Source organism: Corapipo altera, unplaced genomic scaffold, assembly GCF_003945725.1.
Source record: "Corapipo altera isolate COAL_440 unplaced genomic scaffold, ASM394572v1 46, whole genome shotgun sequence".
NCBI lineage: Eukaryota > Metazoa > Chordata > Aves > Passeriformes > Pipridae > Corapipo > Corapipo altera.
The window spans coordinates 14,416,169-14,440,463 of NW_020884883.1; the positions used below are offsets into that span (position 1 = coordinate 14,416,169).

Consider the following 24,295-nt stretch of genomic DNA (forward strand, 5'->3'; position numbering starts at 1 on the left):
AGAGGAGAGGAGAGGAGAGGAGAGGAGAGGAGAGGAGAGGAGAGGAGGTTCAAAGGGGACCTCATTGATCTCTACTGCCTTAAAGGACGCTGCAGGGAGGTGGAGGTCGGTCTCTTCTCCCTTGTCTCCAGTGAAAGCATGAGAGGAAATGGCCTGAAGGGAGTTTCAGATTAGATATTAAAAAACCTTTTTCATTGAAACAGTGATTAAGCATTAGAATAAGTTGCCCAGGGAGGTGGGGGAGTCACGGTCTCTGGATCTGGATGTGGCACCTGGGGATATGGTTTAGGGGTATTTATGGTGGTGCTGGGTTGATGACTGGACTCAGTGATCTTGAAGGTCTCTTCCAACCTTGATGATTCCAACCAACAGCTGAACTAAGAGAGGAATAATCTAGTCTGTATTTGGCTAGACCATGGCAGGGCTTTAAATTGTGCAATAAAATTTCTTTACAGAAAGGGGGTCAGGCATTGCAACAGACTGCCCAGGGAACTGCTGGAATCACTAACCCCTGGAAGTGCTCAAAAAACATGTGGATACGGTACTGTGGGGACAGGGTTTAGTGGTGAACATAGCAGTGCTGGGTCAACAGTTGGATTCAATGACCTCAGAAGTCTTTCCCAAAATTAACGATTCTATGACTCTATGTTTCTAAAAATCAAATCTGCTAAACATACATACCAAATATAAATGTTTACTGGATTATTTGAACAATAAATACAAAACATTAACCTCTAGCTCAGGATAAGAAACTGTAAGCTATGAAAGACTCTTAAAGCAGTGAATTTAAGACCTATACGAAAATTCATGTAATGAAAGTATCACATAAGAACTACACAAAAATAAAATCAAATGATCTAGCTACTAAAATACACATATGTGCTCAAAATCTTGTGGTAATCAAATATTCCAGTAAAAATAAAGGGAGAGATGGAAACACAAGTTTCTTATTATCACACTTCATATGTTACAAAACCTAAGAGTTAACTTATTTTTGGCAAAGGGACAAAGGTTGCACAATACTCCAGCTTACACAAATATTTTCTATTGTTAAATGCATCTTAAATGTAGCTTGTCATATATTAACTTTATGCACACAGTGCACCATGCAGCCTAAGAGTGTCCCAAAGATCCCTATGTTTCAAAACACTGAGGAATAGCAAGCTGCCAGAGTCCAATGAACCAGGTGTAAAATAGTTACTCAACAATTTATAGTTTAACTGAAGCCAGATAAAATCATTTGAGCAATAAATACTGTACACATTTTGACCAAAGTTGGTATTTTTTGACAAATTACTGCACATGGTATTTTCTAGAATACTCCTTCCTGAAAAGATAAAACAGTAATAAAAGTTCTCTCAAAAAATGCCCTTGTTTATAATCATAAAGTGAAATATGCCTGTGGACATATATCCTCATGTTTAACATTTTTAGTTGCTCTTTCCTTTAAAGGAGAAAAAGAGCTAGATGTGCAGTGGAAATGGTTATGAAGAAGTGGATATGCATATATTAACCACAGACTTTATGCTAACATGGCACTTCCTTCCACTAAGGATTTTATAATGTAAAGAAAGAGAAAATGATTTAGTAAGAGTGAATATTTAAGAATAAAAATTCTGTATTCTTCATTCATCATCCACTTCTAGAGTGAGTTATTACTGAGCACTAACAGTTTACCATCTCCAGAGGGGTAAGGACATGGTCCTGCCTCAGCCTTCTTATTGCTTCACAGTGACAAAGGAAAATGTTCAGATACACAGAACATGCAGTAACAGCTCTCATTGAGTAACACAAACCAAGACTGACTTGCAGAAGCAATGATATTTGCATACGTATTAAATTTTAAAAACATCTTTCATAGTACTCATCACAATTTATATTACTAGTTATTTCCATACATTTCCCCATGTCCAGCCAGCAATCTGCTCACCTTGAGATAAGAAATCACTATTAAAACCGTAACCAGTCTTAATTTTTGGTGTAATACATAATGTAATTGTCAAATATCTAGTGATCTACTTAAAAATTACTTAAAGATGAGAACAAGAAAGTCCTAAATATATTTATCACTGTTATTAATTCTTTATATTCTGAGGGCATTAAAGGCCCAAATTCAGACTCAGAACTTATTTTTACATCAAACTACTACATTATATGTTAGTAGGATTAGCCATTAACTTTTTGTTTCGTGTTAATTGAAAGTTTGTGTATAGCAGAACAGAGCTTCCACAGGAAATCCCTGGCATTACCCACAGGCTAAGCACATGCCCTGCTTTGCTAATAATGTGACACTTATTTGAGAAGGTTGAGGTACCTGAAGTTCTGATGCTCGCTTCATCATCTCCAGGGTGATGTAGCAACCAATAGAATGAGCAATCAGTACCAGCTTTATATCTTTTGATACATTCTTTTTGAGGAAGTTCAGCTTATGTTCTACTTGTCCGTTAAGTCCAAAAACATCCTCTAGCTCCTTAATATCTGTGTCTGAAACATAAAAGAAAAGAAGTCCTTTGGTTCAATGATAGAAATCTCAAGTATCTCTTGCCCCCCACCTCACTTCTTTGTAAAACACTGAAATAAATACACATATTAATTTAAAGAAAAACCAACTCAAACCACCAGACATAATAATTTAAAGTTACCACCACTGGCAAATATAGACTGATGAAGCACATTCACAGGATGTGAAGCCTTATGTGTAGCTTGGGAACCAGGGAAGGATAAGGAAACACATGGAGCTTCATGGCACATCATCCAGTATTGTGGTCTCCTTCATTAAGGACAAGACCAAACTCAGAGCATTGGATCAGCTTAAATCAATCCAACTTCACAGTGAGCAATCAGGACCTACAACAGCAATACTGCCCAGGAATAAGAGTCCCTCCTCACAGAAGACAAACTATCATGTATGTCATCATGCACTAAAACTTTCAGATATTCAAAATCTCCTGTCTTAAAATAAAGATGCACAAAAATGTCCCATGTCATGAGGAAAAACAGAAATGCCTATGTGTCAACACGGAGCACTAGCACCTACACAAACTACCCCTATTTATGCAGGTTCTTATCACTGTCAATTCAGCCACAAAGAAGATCAAGTTCGAGCTTCATGCTTCTAGGTTATTGTGCAATTTGATCACTGTTTTGCCAGGGACCTCTTAAGGGAGCTTGAGCAATCCCTTATGAGAATTTGGATCATTGCTTCCTGGCCAGTCAACAAGACAAAGTTGAACCAGTGTCTGTAAGAATATACAGCAATTCAGGTATCTTTAACTCTTGCTCATGAGGTGGGTGAGTGACATGGATCTCAGGTTCCACAATCGAAGGGGGTTCACAGCTCCTTCATCTGCTAGAAAAGTGCTCTACTCACTAAACTAAACGCTACGTTGAGGATATACCACTCCAGTTTAAGCTGGACTACTCCACTGAAAAGACTGTAAGAAAAAATACTAAAATAAGAAAGAAAGAAAAGAGGCAGAAAGTATGAAGGAATGTATGCCTCTACCTTACCTAAAGGAAATGTAGCGGCATTAATATCACTTAATGTCTTAAATCCGTACTATTATCTCAGGATTCAATTTCATACTCCAATTTAAAACTCCGATTTTTATACTCCTTGCAGGCTGACTTTGGATGCAGCTTTAGTCTGAAATAAGCTAAATCTCCTGGTAGCATGGTTCAGACACATGATGGGGACTGGTTCATCACTGATCCATGGTCCTAGAGATGGCACCTAGGTTCCTGGCAAATGCCACACACCTTTTCAGGAGTAGCTGACAGAGATAGTGCACCCACAGTCCTAACCAAGTATTAGGTGTGACTTCCCACGGGATTTCTTTTGATGTGCTCTGCAACAGTTCCCTGCGTGAAAAATAAATGTGGAAGAAAGCATCCATCGATACTATAAATACATTAAAAAGACTGAAATGCACTGAAAAACTACTGTAAGAGAAAGTCAGATAGTATCACAGATCCATTTCAGATGGGAGTTGGTTTTGCATCTGCTTGGAGAAAACGACAACTATGGGTGAACTGCCTAGGACTGTGAACAGCGTTTATCAAACCACAAAGGCTGATGGGACTTTAATACGTATGTAGCAAGTTTGATGGCAATTGGACAGTAACCTCAAATACCAAAAATTACCAATGTTACTGTACTGAAGTTATTGGAAGGTTGACAGTGACAGTACAAATTAGTAGCCCAAGTGGGCTGGCACTGTAACATCTTTTTGATTATCTGCATGAAACATAACCTTTAGAAGCAAAATAATTGCTCAAGAACATGTTCTGATGGCTTTTTTCTGAGTTTAAATTATTAGCACAAAGATAACAACAAAGAAGTTCTTCAGTTAAAATAATATTTCTACTAAAACTACTGATGGTCATATTCCAGCATAACTTATAGTAATCTACTCAAAAAGAAAAAAAGGTTTACTAAAACACACTCAAGGAATGCAAAATTAGATGAGAAGTAATATTTTGTTTATTAGGCCTACATTTTATTTAAATTTTTAAATATATTTCATTACACAGCAGCTCAGTCTCATGAAGGAACAGGTTGTCTATATCACAAGTCTAATTACAGGTATATGTAACACAAAACCCCCAGAATACCTGAAATACAAGAGGCCACTGGATACAGAAACAAGTGACAGAATAAGTTCTATTGAGTATATGCATATCACCATGTGTTGGGTTGTGCAGGTCATTTTGCTATCATTTCCATACTGTTTTAGTCAGGCACTGTCATCTCAGTAACTTATCAGCACATCTTATAATGTTTGACATCGCATTTCAATTCTTGAAAATAAGGTTTTTTACAAGAATTTCAGCTTGTTTGCCAGTTAGAAAAAGGGAAAAGGAGGTAAAGTAGACATATAAATCTTCTAGAGAATTCTCATGGTTCACAAGAACCCAGAAACCAATAAGGAAAGAAAACAAATTTTTATTTGCATTATTCAGTCTCATGAGGTTAATGGCTTCTTTTCACTATATGAATTCTGTATCTGCTAAAATAGTTGCTGAGCATTGCTGCCATGCAGCTAATAAACAGTACAGCAGAGACAGTCCAGCCCCATCTCGACATTTTCCAAGTTTAGATAACTACGTCAGACGAATACAGTTACTTATTTTATTATTTATTATATTATTATTTATGAATACATCAGATATCTAATTTATTACTTAGTTATCTAATAAACAGCAGTGTAGAGATTCTGGCCAACATATTCATAGCTATTACTGACTTCAGCAGAGATGTGCCTGTTCAGAACCAGTTGTGTTGCCAAAGGGGAAGGATATGGTTGGGGATTAAGAGTACAGTAAAAAGAAGGGCTTTTCCTCCTTGCATTTGCCCAGACTTCAGTTTAAGACTTGAGCATACTCAGCTCAAGCCTGTGCACTAGTGTTTCCTTATGGGAGCTGGGGAGAGCAGAGACTGAAGAAGCAATTTTTAACTGGATGGGTTAGTTGTGATCGATGATGACCACGGACACTTGTTCTACTGCACTGGGCTGAATCATCCTCAGCACAGCGCATTTCACACCACTCAGAGCAAAGATGCTCCAATTCCCACGGCTACTGGTCTGTGTTACACACACATACAAACCCTCTGAGGCTGCGAGTCCTGACAGCCAAGGCTGACCCGAGAGAAATATTTCAGCTGTTTAATGCAACCTTTCCTTTCCTTCCAAAATACTGGTTTGTTGCCAAACCCAATCACCTTGGCACTATTCCTGGAGAGCCACACTGGAGGATGAGTGTGCAGTGTGGGGTTTGGTGATCTGCATGCAAAGCTCTCATCATGGACTGACCCCGCTCTCGTCAGGTGAAACTCCAGTAACTCTATATTGAAATATGTATCCTATTTTGCATCTGGACAAATATAAAGTTGTCCATGCCTCGTGTCACTTCAGGTTTCCTCAACACAAATGCTACACTTCTCATAGTCCAAAATATGTGAGAGCTGGGCTGCATCACAAGTTTGGAAGATTTATTTCTTTATTTTACAGAATAAAATCGCCCAGGAATTATCCAAAATCAACATGAATTTCTTGGGTGGAGAAGCTTAAATGGGTTCTTTGTATAAGCAAACAGACTTGCACAAACACACTGGCAGTCAGCTCTCCAATGGCTCTACATCAGAGAAGGGACCAGAGTGACTTCACTTCAGGTGTGGAATACATGCCATGGCTGAAGGACAGCTCATTTAAGCAGTTTTCAGATAGTAGAAATTATAAGACTTGTACCTTACGCTGCAAACACCCCATTTGCGCCAAGACATGTGATTTTAAGACTTTATTTAGCTGAAGTGTATTAAAAGAAATACTGTATTTCTTTATTTTCTTTGGCAAAGCATTAATCTTCTGATGTGCTTTTGGAAAAACAAATGCGCCATCACTTTAATGAATCTCTTTTTCTGACCTCTGCTAAAACCACAGGCAGAAAACAATGATAGATTAAAATAAAGTGTTTGCTCTAAGATTAGTCGACAAGTTAATCTTGCTAGGAAGGAGGACTTTGGTTTTCAGGGAAATAACAGAGAATTGTGTTTGTTTGTTTTTTCTGCTGTGTATACAAGGGAAATTCTTAAGCAGAAAAAAAAAAGCACAGCAGTTATACAAGCAGACTTTAGGCTGGCAATCCACAAAATGTAGCCCATCATTAAAGAGTCTCCAAAAATCATAGACTTCTTTTTACTGGATGATTCAAAAAGATACTAGAGGCCAGATTTTCCAAGAGTACCCTCAAATGTCTGTGTGCTTTTGTACTTTCTGAATTTCAAAAGGAAAGGTTTACATGTCCAAACTCCAAACTGCTCTGGTCACAACAGGTGACGGAGTATTTGAGCTCAGTACATACAGACACTTGTTCACTTGTCAGGGAGTGACTCTGAAGTCTGTCCCAAGATCTGCTCATACACAAGGCCTCCAAATTACTCATGAACAAGTAAGGAACTATGTGAAAAGGTAACTTGTGATTATATGTCATGAAGGAATGGGAGGTAAAAACCACTGGTCTATCTGCACTGCGTCTTCTTCCCTGGACCATTTACTCTAGAAGTGGTAGCAGGATATCTAAGAAAAATCTCTAATGAACTCCTTGTATAAAATCTTCTGGTCAAGAATTTTCAGAACTGGACCTTTTACAGGATAAGGACAAGTAAGTATCTGGAGACTGAACCAGGGGGCTAGAAAAAAATTCACCTCTTCCTCTGAAGATGGTGCTCATTTCAGCTGTGTGACACATCATCATGCAGCTTAATGTTAGCAGTAAGGAGAAACAACAAGTTTTTAAACACATGAAAATGTAGTAACAAGAAAGTATCAAGAGGAAGCAAAGCAAAGTGGGAGAAAATACTGACAGGTCAATGATGATAGCAAAGCATATGAAAAGGCACAAAGCATCAAGTACAGCCAACCACATGATTCAGGAGAGTTAGCTCAGGGTCATGTTAAGTCCACTGCATCTCCACCAAATACCCTAAGTACAATCAGCATATTGGCCCAAGTGTTTTACACTTTACACATCACATCCTTTTTCCACTGCAAACACACACACTGCCTGGTGGGAGGAGCAGCAATTGTGACTGAGTAACTTCTGTTTAGATGAAGCAACCCCTGGGAAGTTTTATCTTATGACAGGGAGAAAGCAACCCCACAACTTAATTACTCAGAAGGATTAGCTGTTAATATGGTGTGCATAATCAGGAGTCTAATCCTGGAAATTAAATAAATAATTTGACTGCTTTTGTTCTTATAGCAAAAGACAATAATTTCTTACAACTGAATGATGCCACTTGAAACTGTTTAGATAGAACTGCAAGGTTAAAAATTGAGACTTAAGGTGAGTCTACTACGGGTATCCCCTAAAGACATATTGCTTACAACCTGAATGTTTCACCCAATCTGATTCGTGAACCCTGGATAATTTGTATGAGCAAGCAATAAAATGCTAAAGAAATGGGATGGAAACCGTGAAAGAATGTTCAATAAATACTGAAGAACTGCTCCTGACAGCAGGAACCAGGCCTTAAAGCATTGCATTTTAGATTAACCTTTAGACCTTAGGCTGTCCCTAGCACCCTCAGGAACTGTTCGTGCAACTTTTAAGATAAACACACCACTCATTAGTGTTTATTGGAGCAATTACTTTTTGTAAAGGTATCCTCCACAAATAAATTACCATTTACTTAAGATACTGAAGTGGTCGTATGTATTATTTTCTTTACTAGAAAAATAACAAGACCTTATTTTACAAATTGAACTACTGATTTCCTTTGCTATCTGCATACGTATTGCTGGGACACTTGTTTAACACCTAATCTGTTTTTCAAAGGAAGTTGTATTATAATTAAATTAGTACAAGCATAGTGTGACAGAATGAACTAATAAACATGACAAATACTAAACCACAAATTTTTATTAAAAGCATACAAGAGCATATTGAACTTATTAAATTTAGAAATCTGTTAGAAACTTATTTTATTTTGCATTCACAGTCTTGCTTCCCTCTGATTAGGGTAACTATTACCAAGGTATGATGAGGTAACAGCACAAACTTTGTCTCCAATTTTGGCAAGGCAAACACCATTAAAGAGTGTTTTATTACGCAGTTTTACACCAATCAATGTCTCCATTCCAACCACTCTAACATGCATGAAGCAAATACAACATAGGTGTTTTACATAACATAGATGGAAAAGTTTTCTGTATTTGAATGACTGCATTTTGCAGTCATTCACTAAGCCGAACAACTGCAGAAAGTACAATCTGTAAGAATTTTCAGCATCATATTACGAAGAGAGAAAATAAATAGTGAAATAAAAATTAAAAAACAACCCCTTAGCAGGGGAGAGTTTAGAGAACCACTACTCTATACGAGTAGATCTGAATCCCCAACATGAAGTGACGTCAAGGAGCAAAAACAAAGAGGTCTGAGCCCATGGAAAACTGATTGTCCATGTTATGTTTTCTGGACACACTGAAGCCAAGTGCAAGGCTCTGTGAATGCCTTCCACTTGCCCACACAAACAAAACTTCACACTGCAACAAAACTTGCTTTTATACAGTTTAACAATGAAAGAAAACAAGAATAATGATGTTCTGCACATCACCAAGACTGGGTAGATATAGCATAGATGGCAAAGAAAGGACAGTGGAAATTCTGTGAGTGTTGAAGGAAACAAAAATAGATGAATATCACTTCACAGGCATTGATTCCTCTGGTGTATGACAAATGAGGTGCTGTGCCACAGTAGGCAAGTCCAACAGTCACACCTATTGAAAACAGCACTTCAAAACTTTGGGAAGTTTAAACAGATACAAATAGAGAAAGAAGTACTGAGAGCAAACAAGGGAGAGTCGAAGTTTGGAGCAGAGTAAGACAGCTGGCCAAGGAAGACAACCCATGTTATTTCACAGACAGGAAATAAAAAGAATTATTTCCAAAGTAAGAGAAAATGAGAAGGAGCACACTACGATGTCAAGAGAAGGAAAAGGGAAAAAGCAAGGAGCTGAGAGGGGCCGTTATGGATTAACAATAAGAATTTTTACCTCACAGTGACCATACACATTGATGGGTGACATTTTATGAAGTGTTTGATCCTTCTACTGAATTCAACCTATAACTTTTAATTTGTTAGGCCAATCCCAATTTTTCTTGAAAATCCCTCCCAAAATTTTATTCAGAACTGCAATAGAGACCAAGACTGAAACATTCAACTAATTATGACTCTTCAAAATAATACCAAAATAAAACTTATCTTGAGAATAACACTAAAATAACACTAATGCACTTCCTGCCTCACTAGCTCCTATAATGGCATTAGGATGGCATTGAGTAAACTTAGTCCTTTTTCTTTACTCTTGTGTATATTCATCTTCTTTACTCTTGTGTATATTCATCTTGGATGATACTATTTCAATAGAAATATAAAGAAAAGTGTAGGTTTCTATGTTCATTTGTCCATGGAAACATTAAATTTAATATTCAAGTCCCAATTATGTAACAATACCATCTGCATCCTTTTTAAGGAGTAAATGATCCACTTAGGCAAATATAACATTTTTCTATCTTTCATCCTTCAAAATTTATTTATAGATTGTAAGAGGCTTTCAAAATTGTTATCTTATATTCCCTGATGCTGTAAACTGGTGCCACAGTGCTGGTTGAAAAGAGCTACGTCAGTTTATTCCAACAGAGAACACGACCGACCCCCTGCTACCAGTGCCGAGGGCTGTAGCACAGCACGTATGCAAAATATTCTGCCATGCAGTGCTACCTCACAGCACTCAGTCCATGCTCTTAAACTGGCTTGAAAAGCCCTGTAATCTCTGTGTGGGCTCCTCTTTGCACAAGGAGTGTGAGCTGACAGCAAAGGGAACCAGCCACGGCTCAGTGACTCCCAGCACTGATCGCTGCTGGCAAAAGAGAAATGGACAAAACAGTATATGTAAAAGCCTGAATTTATGAAAATCATTTCACTTTCTACTTTATATAAATTTAGCAGGTTTATTTATCAGTTGCTGATGCTTTAAATAAGCATTTGCGCGTGCTGTGCAGTGCAAGTTTTCTTTCAGGAGGAAACACAGTTTTGCCAAATGACCACTTCAAATTCTGATTTATATCTCTTCTTCTCCAGTGTTCTGTTACATTGTTTAAAACTTAATTCTCTATTACCAAGATAGCAATTTCCTTTTTGACCTTCCTGAAGAAAATGCTGAAGGTTTCATTCTTAGTCACTGGCCTGAACTGCTCAGCATGGCAACTATGGCAACATGCCCAAGGTAATGTGATGGCTTCATTTTAGTTGGGAGTTTTACCTGATAGCTGAAACGGAGATTTAAGTGACACCAGTACAAAACTGAGTCCTAACAAGAAAGCTGGATAGGAACTTCTGCAAGGGCATGGAGTGATAGGACAAAGGGGAATGGCTTTAAACTGGAAGAGGGCAGGTTTAGATTAGACTAAAGGAAGAAATTCTTCACTATGAGAGTGGTGAGGCGCTGGAACACATTCCTCAGAGAAGCTGTAGATGCCCCATCCCTGGAAGTGTTCAAGATCAGGTTAGATGGGGCTTTGAGCAACTTGCTTTTATGAAAGGTGTCCCTACCCATGGTAGGGAAGTTGGAACTAGATGATCCCTTCCAACCCAAACCATTCCAAGATCTGTCACTACAGATGAATAAGGGATTTTTTGGTCTTCATTTTGCACAGGTGAGAGGTCCTACATGGAAAGTAAACCAATTCACCACAAGCAGTTCTAGAGTCACAGCTGGACAAAGTTTGGTTTTCTCACTCATTTAAATTAGCAGATATTAAAGTAACAGCTCAATACAAATGCTTTGAAACTGCCTGCAGCTTTGCAGTACAATTTATATAAAAAGACAGCAACTGAGTTTGACCTGCACGCTAGATATAAACAGATCCAATTATGATCAAGTAGAGTTTTATAATAAAGTGAATTCAGAAATACTGAAATTGCTCTCTTCATGATTAACTGAAGAATAAAACTTCTTCCTCCAAATCATGTAAACACCAGTACAGAAGTCAGTGGAGTGTCTGACAGCAAAGACTCATTAGTAATATGTTTGAAAACATAATTCTGTTCGGAAAAAAATGAGACTACAATGGCAACCCCTGAGAATTTTAATTATCTGCTATAATGTTTAACCAGTGGAAAAGAATTTGAAAACTAAGTAGTCACCTGACCACACTAGTAATTTCATAGCTAAATTAGATAATTTTAATAGATGTATGAATCCACTAATCCTAAAATTCAGCCTTTAGGAAGGTACGAATGTCTGGCTTAAAGAAAGAGAGCAGTGCCATGTGGTATCAAAACTAGTTAAAAACAAAAACTCCTTCACCCAGCCAGCAGCTTTGGGACCCCCTCATTCAACCTGAGTCCACAGTACCATATAATTTTCTTTATCATTTCTCTAAGCACTCAGCCTCTACTCAGATCTTACTGAGAGATTCAGGTAGATACACTGGAGGTATGAGTAATTCACTACTGATTATTTCAGAATGAGACCATTTCCAGTTACTTTTTCCTGCACACTCTGCCTTACAGTTTCCTGTATTTCCCTGAAATGCCTACATTGCTCCTTAAAGAAAAGGAAACTCCTAAAACCAAAACAAAACAAGAAGGGGCCCATGTTCCAAACCTGATTGATTTTAGAATCTGGAATTATGTTGTGACAATTCCTCAGTCTTACAGCTGAAGATCACTGTCAATTAAAAATAAAAATGCCATCAAACACTGGATCCCATCGAGATCTGCACCAATTGTTGCAAGCTTTGTGGATATCAAATTAAATCAAAGATCTCTATCATAAAGTAGAAACTCTTATTAGTAAATAAAAGTATTGATCAGCTTTCTTCCTACAGCTAACCTATGAAGAAAATAAACTTTTTTGACTCAACTATAAAAAAAAATCCAGACCTGTTACACCTTCAGACACAAGGAATTATTCTCTGCTATTGGGAATACTTTGTTTTCATTCTGTTAGCAGCCATAAATATATCTTTCAAAGTGAGTTGGGTTAAAAGATTCTTAAGTATACCCCCCAGGGAAAATAATCTGAATCATCTCAATATTGTGTTTATTGAATTATGTTAGGGTTTTACTTTCCCTATAATAGTATGGTATACATTTAAATAAGTTACTCTGAAACTTGACAGTGCTGGTAGTCCCTTGGAAATCAGGACACCACAAGATACAACTGTTACCTCTTCATAGGGCTCACATTCTTAAACACTTTCCCCACCCCCCAACAGCCATCTGTATGTAATCAGAAATTATGGTATCAGTTGGAGAACATATCTATGTCATGGGGGGAAAGACAGAATATGATCCATAAACAATTTCAAAACCTACATCCAAAGTTTCCTGGAATGCAGTAAAGACATTGTACTCTCCAATGGATGGATGTCTTGATGTCTTTTTTTTTTTTTAACATCTTGTTTTCTGGATAAAGATCCAGAAGATTGTATCAGGTTTCAAAAGCTATTACAGAGTCACAGAATATGCCAATTTGGAAGGGACTCACAATGATCAACAAGCAAAACTCATCTTCAGAAACAGAATTATATTACTCTTATTTGTAGATATGGATGAAAATTTCTGGTTCTTTTAACCGAGGAATTAGTTGAATAAAGTACTAGAATTGGATTAGAAAGCTCTTAATGGACATTTTTAAAAAATATGCCAACAGGTATTCTGTTGACAGACTGAGGGGAAAACCTTGAAGGAATCAGAGAATACAGAGAACCTATTTTTCATGCAGTCATAAGAAATGTAAAGACAAAGTTCTATTCTTAGTAATGTCAACAAAAATTAGTCACGACTCCACTGAAGTAAATGGAACATAGAGCTATGCATTAAGTGCTACTAAAATGAGCTTAATAGTGTTTAAGTGATCATTACAAATAAATACATGGCTGCTAAGGTATGAGCAGTTAAAATTGTTATCATTTTGGATGGTCAGAAAAGAAAACAACAGAGCAACTTAGAAATACTTCACATATGGCAAAATTTGATTTTCTTAGTTTTGATTTTAAACAGAACAGGACCTTTAAACACATGCTGAAAATTAAGCAAGACTGATAAAGTCAATGCCAAATGCCAAGATTTCACTCTAAGGATGTATTTGCATAATTATGGACATGATTATGGGACCTCCATGAATAATTAACTGAATGTGGCTAAAAGGAAAGAAGTAAATGGAATACTGCAGCATCCCTAGGGCTGCTTACTTTTCACACATTTAGATTTCAAACATTCCAGTGGGTTCACAACATGAAATGACCGTTTGTTTCCTTAAAATAGACACCTAGCACTAAAACCATACAGTAAAATTCAGATCTTACCAGGCAAAGACAAAAACCTCAACATTTAAATGCCTCATAATAACTTTTACATGTGCACACGCACTTCCTTCCTTAGGCTGCCTTTTCCAAGACAAGGAAGGAATAGGGTTTCTGGGCAACAGAAGTTGCTGGATCAGGAGGGGCAGGAGCACTGCACTGCACTGAGCTGACAGTTCCTGTCCCATCCTGTGAAAACAACCAGTTCCTCTGTGCACACCCCAACGTGGGATCCCTTGCTGCTGACGAATACCATGTGAGGAGCTCAATGTGATTAATCAGTGCCAAGGCCAGCTCCGTAAAAAGGAAGCTTCTCCTCTCTATACATTAAAAAAATTACTCTTGGCTATGAAATAGTTATGAAACTAGCAAAATTCTACCTGAATGACATGCCTGATACTTGGGGGTTTTAATGTATCTACACTGCGATACCCCTAGGCTGGGAGAAATCACCTCATATAATTCTGCATTAAAATTAAGCAGAATTTGAATGTGGTCTGGGACATAAACATGACTACAGAGTTCTCTGGGTCTGTAATATATACACATAACTGACTAAACCTCAAAAGAACTTACATTAGAGATAATCTATCTTTCATTGATTCTCAGGTATTTTAATTTATACGCCTAGGAAGCAGAAAATGTTATTGAAATAGAAATTAATGTGAATTAAATGTGTGTAATGTGAATTAAATGTGGGTATGCATAAGCTTAGAGTATGCATGTGAGATGCCAGCCCAGCTGCCTACCTACTGCTTGTCTCCCTATATATATGTACATATAAATATGCAAGACATAAATGCCTTTTAAACCCAGCTATCACTGTGTACCTCAGTGTGGCCACATCTCTGCTGTTATTACTGACCAAACAGTTCTGAAGCACAGATAATGATTTGCTGGTCAAAAAAATTTCTAAGTACTACAAAGACTAATTCTGAGGTGTTTTTGTACTGACCAAACAGATTGCCAGTAGCTCTGATTCACCTGATTCAGCAGTGTAGGTATTCTCCACCATCAGCAATCACTAAAGATATCTATTCTACTTAAAATACATGAGTCACAAGCCAGTGAAAACTACCAAATACATATGGAGTCCCTGTGCCTGTGTAACTTCTCTCCCTGGAAACGTTTAAGACCAGGTTGGATGAAGCTCTGAGCAACCCGCTCTAGTGAAAAATGTCTGTGTCCATGTCAAGGGAGTTGGAACTAAATGGTCTTAAAGGTACCTTCCAACCCAGGCCATTCTATGATTCTATGATACACAACAACAAGGATGAGTCCCTATTTTTAGGAGCCCAGTTCTTGGAACACCCAACTTTCATGACCTCCTCCTCTCCTGTTTGCAGCAGTACAGACCACAATCCCACTGCTCACCCTCACCACACATCTGTGGTGGCACAACATCTCTAAGGGCACTGCAGCAAACGCTTACACAAAAGAAGTGTTATTGGAAAAGTATTCTTAGTTACTATTCATTCCGCTTAGCAAGTGGAAAGCGGCCAGAGTGCCAACTTCATCTGATCAGCCAGCTCTTCGTGAACCACAAGCAAGTGTCCTGGGAACCACCAGTGTCCCACAGATCACAGCTTGGGAATCACTGTCTCAAATAACTCATAACCCTCTTATTATAGAACACCATGCTCCTTGTCTTGCTCAGGCTACTATTTTAGGCTTTTTCCTGCCAGCACAGCATATCATGATGGTAGAAACTTATGGCTCAAATCTGCTAACCATGCCCACACTTATATCTGACATTTGGTGGACAACTACCTAGCAATTAACAAGATTATTAATTTGTTAAAGTAAAAATTCAGTTTGACCCAAATAATTTCAGTCATTTTTTGTAGATTTATATCACTTGAGCTAGAGGCAGACTCTCATTCATAGTCAATTCTGCAGTTTCATTAGAAGCCGGAGGGCTGCAAAAGCAAACTCCATTCAGATGAATTGTAACAACAGCCAAGAAGCAATATATCAAATAAATTCAAGCTCCACACGGCTTCCAAATTTTCATGTAACACTAGAATTTATTTTTTTTTTATACACAACTTAATTTCACTTCAAAACTTCACACTGATGGTACATTAACATTTTGGGATCACATAATCAATGTCTTCACAGATAATTTATTATCCCTTCACCACTTTTGTGCTTTTTCCATATTCTTTCTTAAGGATGTAATGCAGTTTCAAAATGGCCTAAAGGCCCTACCCTCTATGTGTAAAGAGAAAGCAATGGAAATATTCTTTTGATGGACTACAAATCAATCATTACCTACCTCTTTTTGTCAAGAACTATGAACTAAGGCTAGCTTAACAGATTTTAAAGACATATTATTATCTTCTACAGTCCATAGAACATAAAAGATCAAACTAGAATTTTATCTTTTAACTTGACTATTAAGAATGGCATTTCATTCAAAAGGAAGTTAATAGTGATTCAGATGTAAAACAACATTCAGTAGACAATCTGTGCCAAAGAGAAAATATGCCTTGCTGACACTATAAATAAAGTGTTTGTAATTTGACTTTGTATAGCCAATACTCATCTGTACAGTTTAGAAAGTTCAAGAGATTTATCTTTAATATAATTTATCACTTGACCAAATATTGTATCATTAAGAGATGACTGATGACTAGCTATTTGTTAGGTATATATTTTAATGCATCAGTTGTGTCTCTTTAATCAATTAAGAATCACACAATTCCATATTTCTGTAGCGCTTGGCATACAAAGACTATTACAACAAATAAACAAATTGACTTTGATTTAATTTTTCTTTACTCTCAATCTTACTTCACTACCAAAAGTAGTATCTTGGTAGTCCTAAGGACAAACCAAACCAAACCTGTGTCCTTTTTCCTGAAGGACACTGAGGTGCTGGAGCGTGTCCAGAGAAAGGCAATAAAGGGTCATAGAATCATAGAATCAGCTGGGTTGGAAGGGACCTCCGAGATCATCAAGTCCAACTCTTGATCCACTACTGCTGCGGTTACCAGACCACGGCACTGAGTGCCACATCCAGTCTCTTTTTAAAAATCTCCAGGGACGGAGAATCCACCACTTCCCTGGGCAGCCCATTCCAATGTCTGACTACCCTCTCTGTAAAAAAATTCTTTCTGATATCTAACCTAAACCTCCCCTGGCACAACTTCAGACCATGCCCTCTTGTCTTGCTGATAGTTGCCTGGGAAAAGAGACCAATCCCCACCTGGCTACAACCTCCTTTCAGGGAGTTGTAGAGAGTGATGAGGTCTTCCCTGAGCCTCCTCTTCTCCAGGCTGAACAGCTCCAGCTCCCTTAGCCTCTCCTCGTAGGACTTGTGTTTGAGTCCCTTGTTGCTCTTCTCTGGACCTGCTCCAGCACCTCAATATCCTTCCTGAATGGAGGGGCCCAGAACTGGACACAGTACTTGAGGTGTGGCCTCACCAATGCTGTGTACAGGGGAAGAATCACTTCCTTGGACCTGCTGGCCACACTGTTCCTGATCCAAGCCAGGATGACATTGGCCTTCTTGGCCACCTGGGCACACTGTTGGCTCATGTTCAGCTTCCTGTCAGTCCAAACTCCCAGGTCCCTTTCTGTCTGGCTGCTCTCCAGCCACTCTGTCCCCAGCCTGTAGTGCTGGAGCATAAGTCTTATGAGAAGCTGCTGAGGGATTTGGGGGGGCTCAGTCCACAGAAAAGGTGGCTCAGGGGGGATGTTCTCACTCTCTACAACTCCCTGAAAGGAGGGTGTAGCCAGGTGGCTACACCAGAGTGTGGTCGGCCTCTCCCAAGTAACAAGTAATAGGACAAGGGGAAACGGCCTCAATTGTGCCAAGGGAGGTTCAGGTTCGATATACAGAAAAATTTCTTCACTGAAACAGTGGTTAAACATTGGAAGAGGTTTCCCAGGGAAGTGGTGGAGTCACCATCCCTGGAAGTGTCCAAAAAACAAGTAGAGGTGACACTTTGTGATATGGTTTAGTGGGCATGGCAGCATTCAGTCAAAGGTTGCACTCGATAATCCTTCCCAACCTTAATGACTCTATGATTCTACTCTTACTTCCATCTGAGATCTCTTATTTCCTATTTCTTGTCAAGCCACAGCAGATGTCCACGGAATTAGACCATTTGAAGACATGGCTATGTATGTACACAGGTTGTCTATCCATTTTTAGTGCCAATTTAAAACAGAATAAGAAAGAGCTAGAAAACTGTTCTCCTTTTTGTAATTTTGCCTACACCTAAAGATTGATGTGGGTCTGTTTTGCAGCCACAGCAGTGTTCAAAACAACTGCTTTTTTAAAAGCTGAGGAGGAGGATAAGTTGAAACTTAGGTATAATTTTTCATTGTGTTCACTGAATAAAAATAAGTTTCAAATTATTTTTCACAGTGGACTGATTGCTGGAAACAGAATTACAGCAATGAAATGTTCAATTAATGGTGTGTGTCTTTGTGGAGCACAGCCTGCAAGAACTCTCTGAATAGAAGGATATCATAGAGAAGTAAAAATGAAGGGTGTAGCTTTGTTTGGTTTCCAAACTGTTAAGTGATATGCCTCCAGTCAATTAGGAAGTAGTCTATGATTGATGTCTGCTGTTGGAAAACTTGTTTTAGTCTTTCTGAGACTTTCAAAATTTACCTGATCTACATATAACCAGACATAATACTTCCACACAGTTTGCTTAATTTTAGACCCCTTTACAGCATCATCATTTACAAGTTAAGTGCACTATTTAAAGGCTTGTACACTTTAAATCAGTAGTCTCTGAAATGGGGTGCATGCACAGTGGGGTATAGGAAAGAAGTACCAGAAATGCAGAGGAACATGTATGTAATTTAAATTTTTAAAAATGATATGTTGAGGGTGTGTGCCTCAATTTTTTTTTACTGACAGCAGTGCAAAAAACTTTGTAGACCACTGTTGTAAATGCATCAGAATGAATTGTTCTTTTCTGCTAGCTCCCACTCTTCCCCCACTTTTATTTGCTTTGTTGCCTTAAATTTTTGTCTGCCACTCTGCAATGAGAGATGATTAATATTACAGAATGGTCAGTGATGACACTAGTATCTTTCCTGAGTTTTATAAATGTACTCAAAGTTCAAGATTGCCTAGGCAGAGTTAAAGAAGATCTTTTTTGTCAGATGCATTAATTCATATTTATCTATCCTGAAACTTGTCTACCATCTTTTTGCCCAACCATCAAATTTTGTGAGATGTTTACATGGTTCCCTCACACCTAATGTCTTCCCATTAATTAAATGCTATGAAGTGCCATTCACAAACTGAGAAATTTCTTTGTTTACTCTCATTCTGCAGGTCATGGGTGAATATATTGAATAAAACCTGACACAACACCGTCATGGTACTTCACTTCTGACCTGTCCATCTTAAAAAGCTACCACATTCCCCCTCTCACAGAAGCATTGCCAGTTCAAAAGGATACAGTGAAGTCAGCTAAACATTTGCTTTCAACTTAGATCTGTCAGCTGCTTTTACCTACTGGATGCTGTCCTCCACCCAGATTTACACTCTTCAGTAGTACAGGGACTGTCACAGTGGAAATGGGACAACACCTCTACCGACTCAACCTAAAATCCTTCCCCCCTTTCAATTTGCTCAGCCATTTCAAGTCACCAAACACATCTCTCACTATCAAAGGTTCTTTTTACTAACTACACACTTACAGACACGATCCCAGTGCAGACCTTCAAACGTTCCCTGCAATAAACTCAGCTCCACTCTGTCACCAAACTTCTACCTGTTCCCTGTGGCTACTACTGTACCAGAAATTATAAACCTAAGGATTTCTCAGGAAAATGAGATTTCTCAGGAAAATTTGTCAGGAAAAAATGCTAGTAGCCAGTAGCTTGATGCTTGAACATAATGACTGGCAGAAATTTTACCAAAGAAATACAATTTTCATATTTAACTTTCAAACCTGAGATTAAATAAACCAATAAAAAGGCTTAGAAGCTCAGGTGCAACGGTTAGTGAGGGAAAGTTATGCTAAACAGCTAAAATGGTTTCTTCTTCAAAATTTTCAGGTTAATTTACATTGCTGAACCTTTTGGACCTAAGGAATCATACTGATTTACTGCTACATCACTGCAGCCTGACCAAGTCCAGAGGTATTCTGACACTAAGCAGCTTTCAGGACAGGATTTGCTGCTGGCTCCCCCCCTTTTACAATGTTCTACCTTAACAATGTCTGTTCAAGTTGGCTACTATGTCTTGATGGAGATATGCATGTCAAAAGACTCGTAAGAGATACACAAACAACCTCTCCTCTCCAAACATCCCACACCCCAGACTCAGAAAGATGTAATTGCTTCTAGGAAATGCACTAATTTAGTACAGCTATTTTTAAATTCAGAGATAATTAAATCTCTCCTAACATACTCAATCTTTGAATTGGACATTTAATTTAAAAACGTACTTTTCTAATCTACTCTTCTCAACACAGACACATTCTAGAACCTCTTCACTGTAACTTGTCTCTAATGACTGCCAACAGCAAATTCTTATTCTCTTAATAGCACTTATTTGTCTGGCAAATCTAATTTACCTAAAAATACTTTTTTTCCCTCAGTAAATCCTCATACAACTATTCTGTGGAAATACAATGGAGACACTTAAAACTCACATCCCTCTAACAGGCCATGTTCTGGTAGTGAAATGGGAGGGGTACAAACATTTGTATGCACAAATTGCAATATTGTACCTTCTATCATTTCCATCCCACTGGGAGGTTTACAATGTCCGGCATGGCTCACAACCCACACGGGATACTGCTGGTTCAGTCCACAATATAAGGCCTGTATAAAGGTCCTGTAATAACCTGCCAGTCCAGGGTTACCTGCCAAAAAACAAAACATACAAGCACAGTCAATATTAACCTTCCTACAGCAAGCATTCTGCTTCAAAGCAAACTAAACAGCATTATACAGCAATTTGTTAATTTATTTTCTCTAGTGCATGTCCAATTTTTGTTTTCCCAAAGTCAGAGGCTATGCTATTCAACTGGTTTAATTCCATTGATCAATGGCATTCATGGGAAGCATTTTACAGATTACACTGAAATGGTAAAACCTAAAATTGAAGTCCAACACAAGAGAATCTCTTTTTCCATCACAGGTCTAACGGTTTGCTCTGTCTGTCTACCCATCCATCTATCCATCCCATCAAGCTACAGAAACACGAAGTGAAAATATCACAAAGACTACAGTATATGTCACTTGATCCAGATGTCTGCCCTTCAAATATCTCAGTGTTACCACTTCCAAATATCTCAGTGTTGCCACTTAGTCATTCTGATCATACAAAGGGCTGCCCTGACCCTGACAGAAAGGATGATTTTATTTTAAACTCATTGGAATAAATTTATTTTTCCCTGCTTGCAACTTCATATTCTCTCTGTCCCCTTCCACACCACTGGAGAAGCTCTTTCCTTTTCAACCTTCATGCTCTAGAACCACAGGAGAAGCTATGCTCTCTCCTGTACCCCATCAGCTTTACAGAGGACTTCTTCGAAGATGGTGGTGTCTGAATGAACACGGTATGCCCCAGGAGAGCAGACCACCTTTCTCTAAAATCCACTGTTTAACAGTGACAATATCAACAGTCAGGTACCATTGCTGAAGTGGAAACTGAAATACTGTCTCAAAGACAAAAATATGTATCTGGGAAGAATTTCAGGACTGCCAAACAAAACTCTAAAATCTGTTCCTCCTTTCTTTCTTTCTGTTTTGGTTATCAGTAGTGACATAAGTTGGAGAGTAAAGCCATATGAAGATGAGGCAGAGGTTTCCTAATTTCCATACGATGCATAAAAATTCCACATAGACATAAAAACATACAATTGCTATATATTTACTGATTTTCCAGAGGAGTTCCACTGATTTCTTGTTATCATTTAGACATCGGGCAAGCCCACCATCATAGTTAGGATTTTTCATTTACGTTTCTTTCACTCCCACGTCAGGTAATTCTTAGTTTGGATATCATCAACAGCAAAACGCAACAAGAGCACTACTGTGTAAAAAGGCTGCCATTTTTTAAGACAAAGACATTCCAAAATAACACCAATGTATTACAAAACAAAAAATCCTTCATTAAAATTTTGTCAACTCCTTTATATCAGTCTGATTGCAATAACAGAGGCTGAGCTGTGTAAGTATTGATATGACAGAGAAGAAGAAACAAAGACACAATCAAATTAGTACTTGTGGAGATAAAAACGGGGTTTATTCCAATTCTTCCCTTTCTGTAGTGGGTATTTTCGTGTTTTCTTCTTACACTTCCACCCTTTTGTTCTTCAGGCAGGACACAGTAAGTTCATTGCTCTCCAAGAGGCATTCCCTCAGCCCAGGCCTTCCAGAGCAGCCTGTTCACCACTGAGCAGGAGTGCCCCAGGCACCCACACCCACCTGCAGCACAGACACGTGTGCAGGAAGTGATGCCACAGCTCACATCGGGGATCATGGATGGGCACAGGAGGGAAGCCTTCCACTCTAGGTCGTGTATCTCACATGCTTCACCCCTCACTTACATGTAAAAAGTGTCTCTGATGGTTTTTAAACCTTAATAAAACTACTGATCTTACAACAACATTGTTTTTACTGGTGTACACAGCTTTGGAGGGAGAAAAAACCCACCAAACCCCAGTGTCAGTTACCACATATTTCTAAGCATCTATTTGTAAGTTTGACATTAAAGGAGAATTAAAAAAAAATAAATGTTGTATTATATAAACTCCAGAATGCATGATCTAATTTTTGTAATCTGATTTCCAGAAAAATAACTTAAAATCCACCAGGGTCACACATCCATACAACTGTATCACGTTTTCATACATAAAAATATATAACATAGAGGGCCCCAGAGAGAGTAAAATAAAATCTAGACATCATCTGTCAAGTTCCTTGGATTGATGTTACACAGAGGACACACGTCTTTCAGCAAGGCTGAAGATAAAAGTAGCAACACTCCAAAATAAATTGTGTCTTTTGTAGTACAAATGATCACAATATTTTGGCACTATGCTTTGTCCTGAAATATAATGCAATTAGGAATTTTGAGATCAAGGAGTCACAACATTATTCTCTATCACAGCCTTTTTCCTTTACATTTTTCTCTCCTTTAATAATGCAGAACAAAGAAAGGAGAAGAAATGAGAGCAGCTATCTTAGACATTTTGTTGCTCTTTCCCATCATCAGCCAGGTGAACCTAATGCATAAAGTCTCAGGATCTGGCCACCAACTGAGGAGCAATCAAGTAAGAACTGCTTAAGGACAGTGAGGTTCTGCATCAAATACTATACAAAGCTCAAGGGAAAGGGGATCTTTATCCTGTAATAAATATAATGTGTATTTTAGGCAGGTAAACACAAAAATCCATAAATGCAAAAGAAATGCCATTTCTGCACTCCTCATGATCATCTGCTCATGGTAAAAGACATTCTGAGAGGTCTGAGATGTTCGAATTGCTACTGGCACTTTAAAATGCCTTGAAGAGGTATGAATGAGAACTGCTGGCATAAGCAGAAAGGAAAATCAACAAGAATTTTAACAGCAAAGATTTCTGTAGAGAAATCACCACATGTAAAGCAGCTATAAATTTATTCTTTATTGAACTTGCAATTCCAATGGAGTTATTGCAGACTTGCACTAACTTAAGTAAATGCAGATCAACAGCCCTTGCTCTTGAAAGCTGGCATCTACAATATTTGTAAGTGGAGAATGTTTATCTCACATTTCTGTAAAGTAATTTTATATGTTTTTACTTGAGCTGCTATCTGTCAAAATACTTTAAAGGGGAACAAACAAAAAAACCCTGAACAGATAAAGATTCTTTTCATACAACGGAGTAATAGTAAGAGCTCATGGAAATAACTGGGGTTCCATATGCACAACAGTCTGTGATCAATAATATTTTGGGCTCATCTACTCCAACTGAAATGTGCTCAATTAAATTATTTTATTTTATAGACAAGGTTAATCACAAAGGTGCCCAGGCAACACAGTGCTCATTTGTGCATTTTACGTATTTCCCAGTACATCAAACCAAAACTGCCTATGCTCTATCACTCAGCAAACAAGTGTCAAAAAATGGAAACCATAAGTAAATTCAGTGTTAACCTCCATGATTCGAAGGTTACTCCAGTTATTTGAATACCACATCAATCCCTAGGCACCTCGGGGCAGCTGAATCATTCATGCACGCCAGCAGATCTCAAGTTGCAGTCATCTGAACCAAGAAGCACATTGTAAGCAGTTACTCTCAACTGTGCTTAATTTTCAACTGCATTTATGTTGTTTCAGGAGTCTTTTAAACAACAGCTGTAAATGGTGACCGTAACAGAAGAAGACACAAAACTACAATACACTGAGCATTTGCCTAATTTGCAGAATATTTATAAGCATTTCATGGGAAGA

The 24,295-nt window shown here is 38.2% G+C and overlaps 1 protein-coding gene across 2 annotated transcripts in view; it reads right to left on the reverse strand.

Moving 5' to 3' along the window:
* The window catches only part of LDAH (lipid droplet associated hydrolase), a 114,880-nt gene that overhangs the window by 61,657 nt on the left and 28,928 nt on the right, over positions 1-24,295 (reverse strand). For both annotated transcript variants that reach the window (XM_027641044.1, XM_027641043.1), the window contains exons 3-4: positions 20,583-20,717; positions 2,315-2,484 (exon numbers count right to left, since the gene is read on the reverse strand). In XM_027641044.1, the coding sequence (XP_027496845.1) occupies positions 2,315-2,484; positions 20,583-20,717 (305 nt within the window). The remainder of the gene's footprint in view (positions 1-2,314; positions 2,485-20,582; positions 20,718-24,295) is intronic.